Below are 5,907 nucleotides of genomic sequence, written 5' to 3'. Positions count from 1 at the left end.
AGTTTCGTCTCAGGATACCAAATCATGCTCGAGGTCAATGTACCGTACAGCAAAGCGCAGCGCTGATAGTTCATGATACTTGTAGATGGGCACTTTTAGGGTGTAAAATTCAAGGGCTCTTGCGCGAGACTCGGCGCAGACGTTGAGAGCAATCGGATTTCGCTGAGGTGACCAGGCGGAGACCAGAGATGTTGTCTTATTGCCGATACCAATCCTTAGGAGCTTAGGCTCCATCGTAGCCTCCCAAATCTGGAGGCGTATCTCTTTGGGCAGAGTTGCGAACCGCGGAAAGCCTTGCTCGCACATCTGCATGTCCTAATGCGGGCAGAGTTTAGGGAGGTGTTGTCAAAATCATTGCAGCTACTTCGCTATCAATTGCCGGATGCTGGGCTTCGAACAACGTTTTAGAAGACCATATTTTTACGGCTGCCTAAAGCGAATACGCACTCACGCACCCTAGATCTACCTAGGTACTAGCAACCCACCTACCTGGACGAACATCCCGCGAAATAGAAGATACCCATCGTTGTGTGGAGTTAAGAAGTTTAAAGCCTTTAGCTCCATGATATGGCCACAAGTACTTGAATTCATTGAATCGTAACTCCGCATCTGTCAACAAACGCAAGTCATGCCAAAATACAGTAAGCTTAATTCCTTAGATAGCTATTGAATTGTCAGTCACCGCAGCCACCGATCGTGAAATGGCGCCACACTCCTCTACTTGGTCAATCACAGGAGCATCATCAGGACTAGGTAGATCCTTGGCTCTGGGTGCTCTTAAGGCTGGAAATAAGGTCATTGGAACCACGCGCGATGTTAGAAAAGCTGAAGTTTCTTGTCCCGAGTTTTCTGCTCAAGGTGGAATCTGGATGAGCCTGGACCCTAGACAAAAGGATGCCTTTGGTCAAGTTCTCAAGTGCTCTCAAGAACATGATGTGGATGTACTTGTCAACAATGCAGGTTATGCCTTCATTGGTGGTGTTGAAGACACAAGGTGAGCATTTCGCCCCACACGATCTGATCGATTTCGGAAGTTGCTCACTCAAGGGCGTATACCAGTGAGGATGAGGTTCGCGATCAAATGGAAGTCAACCTCTACGGACCGCTTCGTATTCTCCGGGCCTGTCTCCCTGCCATGCGTGCAAAAGGATCGGGTCACATCATCCTTATGAGCAGCGGCGCCGGGTATGCGAACCCTGTAAATTCTTCACAATTTCTAGGTAAGCCTACTAACTGAGCGAAGGTTTGAGGCGCGCCCCGGGCGCGCGACATATGCTGCGAGTAAATTTGCTATTGAGGCATTTCACGAGTCACTTTCGCATGAGGTCAAGAACTTTGGCATAAAAGTTCTCATCGTGGAGCCGGGTGCATTTCGTACGCCCTTCTCGAGTAGAATCATTACTCCGGCCCAGTACGATGGTAGTAACGGTTTTAGCGAAGCGTACAAGGGTTCTGCAGTCGAGCAGATGGTTGGCGCATCACGGAATATCACCTCTGTGCCTGATTTTGTGAAAGGAGACCCAGATAAAGCTGCAAATGCCGTCATTGATTCCGTTCGAGATGGATACGAGTATCTTCGTTTGCCTCTAGGACCGGATTGTATAGCAGCATTGGAGCGCAAAATCGGAGTATTGCAACATGATCTAGAAGCTACCAGATCAATTGCCTTAGCTACAGATATTGACTAAAATGATACAGTATTACATGGAGAATTAGAGCTGAAATACGTTTTAAGGGTAGCTTCAATATCAGAAGGTTGCGATTGTGGGTTTCTGCTATGCTAAGAAGTCGAAACTGCTCTTCCAGGAAGGCATCAGGGATAATCGCCAGACGACAAAGATCTTGGTAATGATCAAATTCCCAATATCTAGACCCGCGAAGCTGCATAACTCACTGTCCCAAATTTCTTGGGGGTGTAGTAGCTGGACCTTCCGGAGTAACATACGCTTTCGTCAAGCCACCGTCAACAACGAAATCTGTAGCATTCACAAAACTGCTTTCATCAGAAGCAAGGAATATGACCGCTTGTGCTTGTTCAATTGCCTCGCCAAATCTGCCCGTAGGGAAGTGGACTTCTCTCCTAAATCGCTTTGGTTGATCATCTCCTAGGAAATCCTGGAGCATAGGTGTACTTGGCGAGCATCAGTGTCTAAACTTCAGATAAAGAGGTTACTGTCAAGGGGTGCTTACTTGAGCGGTGCAGGGCACAGAGAATTGAACCGAAAACCTAGATATCACCACAAGTCAATGCCCGTGAACAACTTACTCGTGCTTAATTGCAGTCTCCTTACCTTCTCGCGCATGCACTATCGCCAATTCTCGCGTCAACGCAAGAACAGCTCCTTTACTAGCAGTATACGCCAATTGTGGAGTCGCAGAGCCGACGATAGCAACCATACTTCCGGTGTTGATGATGCTACCTTTCGTTTTCTTGTGTTTCCGGAGTGACTTCACCGCATGCTTGGACCCATACCAAACACCCTTCACATTGATGCTCATAGTCAAGTCCCAGATGTTATCAGGGCACTCTTCTGCATCACCGTCTTTTGGATGCATGATCCCAGCATTGTTGAACATGACATCTACGCCTCCCCAGCTGTCAAGATGGTCTACTGCCGCGGCCACATCAGCTTCCCTTGAGACATCTACCACAAAGGTTTCAAGTTTGCCGTTGAAAGTTGGAACAACTTCTTTGACCTTGTTCAGTGCTTTCTCAAGACCAGCAGCATTAAGATCGGTCATGAGAACAGAAGCACCCTCTCGAACCATCAATATGGCGGTCTCTAAACCAATTCCTCTAGTGGAAAAATCATATGAGTTTGAAGGTCAAGACCTTATGAAAGCACGGAACTCACCCAGCAGCCCCGGTCACAATCGCATTCTTTCCAGCTAGACGTCCACCCATTGTAAATATCCTTGTCGAGCCGTCCCTGAAGAGCTTCTTAGTTGACAGAACGTTGTTATCTTGTCGAGCTTTAGACCTTGATAAAACATCTATATATAGATAATAGATCGTGATTTTATTGCTCGGTTCAGCTCCGATCGGAGCGAATACTCTCTTCTGTCACGAATGGACTCCAATGGATGGAGCCATGCGGCAACAACAGCGGGGCCATCGTGACACTCAAATACCGTCGGAGCAGAGTCCGATCGGCCTCCGCAACTAGTCCATGTGCTTTTCCAGTATGCTCGTGTCGTACAAGATTCAGGAGTGTACAGTAGTTATTGCAGATTGCAGACACAGTTATTCGCCGTTCTTGCGTAGACCAGCGACGAACAGTATTCGAGTCAATTTCTGAGATATTTAGGCACAAGAAACCTTAGCTGATGATAAATTTCTGAGTGACGTGATATCTAATAATATGAAATCTATTAACGCCGAGGCTATCTACACTTGATTCTCCCGAATATGATAGCTCTTCAGCTTTACAAAAGCGTCGTAAGCACGAGGGCCTAGAGTACATCCAAGGCCAGAGTTCTTCCAACCAGTCCAAGCCAGATCCTAGTAGTAAAACATCAGTATAGGAGAAATTGAAATATCAAAACAAATTTGAACATACTGGGTTAGGGTAATCGCATCTGTTCACAAAGACGGTGCCGGCCTCAAGCAGCTCAATGATCTCAGAACCGCTGTCGATATCTTTGGTCCAGACACTAGCCGTCAATCCGTACTCGCTGTCATTCATGAGAGAAACTGCTTCCTCATCGCTGTGAACTTTTTGGACAGGGATTATGGGACCAAATGTTTCGTCTTTCATGACGAACATATCATGGCTTACGTTAACTAATATTCGAGGAGCAACGTAATTTCCATGGGCAGAGGCATTTTGGAAGCTTGCATTCGTGGGCGTCACGTCCATTGCACCTTTTGCCAAAGCGTCCTCGACATGCGTGTTGATTAGCTTCTGTGCTGCTCGTGATATTACGGGCCCAACATTTGTTTCCGAGTCAAAGGGATCGCCGAGCTTGTAACTTGAAGAATGGTTAGCTATACGCCAACAGACTGCTTTAAGCACTACTCACCCTTCGAGCTCCTTCTGAAGCTCACTCACGAAGTCATCGTAGACATCGGCATGCACATATATTCTTTCAACTGCGCAACAACTCTGTCCAGAGTTGAAAATGGCACCATCAACCAGCTGCGCAGCCACATACTTCAAGTCTGCATCAGGGCGAACATATGCGGGATCGTTACCGCCGAGCTCGAGATTCGTCCCAATGAATCGATTGGCGGCTGCCTTACGAATAGCAAGTCCGCCTGCAGTTGAACCGGTGAAGCCAACCAGTTTTATCTCTGGAATCTGTACAAGCTCCTGCAACATTGCTGGGTCACCAGACTGAACAACCTGAAGGACATCCGAAGGCAAGCCAGCCTCTACGAAGATCTCAGCAATACGCGTCCCGATAAGCGGTGTTTGTGGTGAGGGCTTAAGGATCACGGTGTTCCCTGCTAGAAGCGCCGGAATAAGAGCGTTGACGATGATGAGATAGGGGAACTTGTTCAGTGTTAGAATGTTCTTATTTCCGTGCATTTATGCAAGACGAAAGCCCAAATGCTTACATTCCAAGCGAAGATGACGAGAGTTGGCCCAACTGGCTCTTTTTTGATCCATCGGCGAAACCCATCCTCAGGACGACCAGGGATATCTTCGAGGGACTCTGCTGCGATATCCATCAGATAGTCAGCGCGCTTTTGCATTGTCTCAATCTCCTTATGGCTATACGCAATCGGCCGGCCCATCTGCATAGTCAACTCCTTACCAAGCTCGAATTTACGTTCTTGGATGATCTGCAAAGCATGCTTGACAATGCCCATGCGCTCTTCTAGCGATATAGCTTTGAATGATAGAAAAGCATCCTGGGACTTCCTGGCAATCTGCCGAGCCTCATCAAGAGTGATGCTTGGGCACTCGCACACGACCTCGTTGGTCGAGGGCGATATCGTGCGAATGGTCGTCATCTCGCTATTGATTTGTTAAATCACTTTTGTCATTGATCTAGCCAGAACTCAAGCTAAGACTGAAGATATCCCTGCATACTAGATTATATAATAAGGTGTAGGTGCTTATTCTAAGCGACACCGCTTATGCGAAGGAGTTGCAATTCAGGGACCGGAAGATCGTCCATCCAAGGCTATTTTCCACGTGGATCGCAAAGCTCGGTACCGTATCTCTTGAGCTGTATGTAGCCTCCTACCTGCAACGGAAGACTCGGAGCGCGTTGAAATGGTAACGTGCGAGACAGCAGCGGACAATTGTCCGCTAATGCGCAACTTTTGACAAGCCGGATTCTCCCCGTGATAGCCTGTCTCCGTTTCATTACAGCTATGGGTCGTTAATAGTGGACCAACGTACAACGATAACACCAATCTAACTCAATTCTACAGTACGTCTACACCAGGTGAGCCGATAATTATGCAATCTCGTTATCGCCTTGCTATCCTTGAGTGCGACACACCGCCACTGGTATTAAACAGATGTTTGGTAGTTACGGCGACCTTTGCAAAACACTCTTGGTAAAGGGCCTCAAATCGCGTCCATCAGGCTACGACACCAAACTTGTTGTGAGTAACTGGGACGTGGTGAATGCAAGATCTTACCGTCAATGAATGACATTGATTGCATACTTCTGACAGGGCTTAGTAAGAAAAAGCCCGCACCATAATCCTGTTACCAGCTTTGTTCGACGAGCTACTTTCCTGGAACACAATGCATTTAATAACGATAAATGCATAATACAACTTATCGACTTTGTACATAGTAGAGGCGGGTCACTTTTTCGACTGCGCTTGCAAACATACGTTGTGGGTATGGGCGAACTTGACCTCAGTCGCTCTGACTACACGGCTGCTCGTGCCCGGGGCAAATATGATGAGGATCGAGGATATGCTTCGAGGAGCAGCAGCTA

At 47.4% G+C, this 5,907-nt stretch overlaps 1 protein-coding gene across 1 annotated transcript; it reads right to left on the bottom strand.

Moving 5' to 3' along the window:
* Nucleotides 1-2,262: 2,262 nt before the first annotated feature.
* Nucleotides 2,263-4,960, bottom strand: UCRPA7_2742 (putative aldehyde dehydrogenase family protein; the record flags this gene model as incomplete). The annotated part of the gene is made up of 5 exons (XM_007915309.1): nt 2,263-2,797; nt 2,856-2,941; nt 3,561-3,972; nt 4,024-4,496; nt 4,562-4,960. The coding sequence occupies 5 exons, from the start codon at nt 4,958-4,960 to the stop codon at nt 2,263-2,265; spliced, it is 1,905 nt and encodes a 634-aa protein (XP_007913500.1).
* Nucleotides 4,961-5,907: the final 947 nt, after the last annotated feature.

This window comes from Phaeoacremonium minimum (assembly GCF_000392275.1).
Source record: "Phaeoacremonium minimum UCRPA7 unplaced genomic scaffold PA7_03_scaffold_188, whole genome shotgun sequence".
Taxonomy (NCBI): Eukaryota; Fungi; Ascomycota; class Sordariomycetes; order Togniniales; family Togniniaceae; genus Phaeoacremonium; species Phaeoacremonium minimum.
Note: the sequence above shows the minus strand (reverse complement) of the source record. Positions and strands in the feature narration are given on the sequence as shown.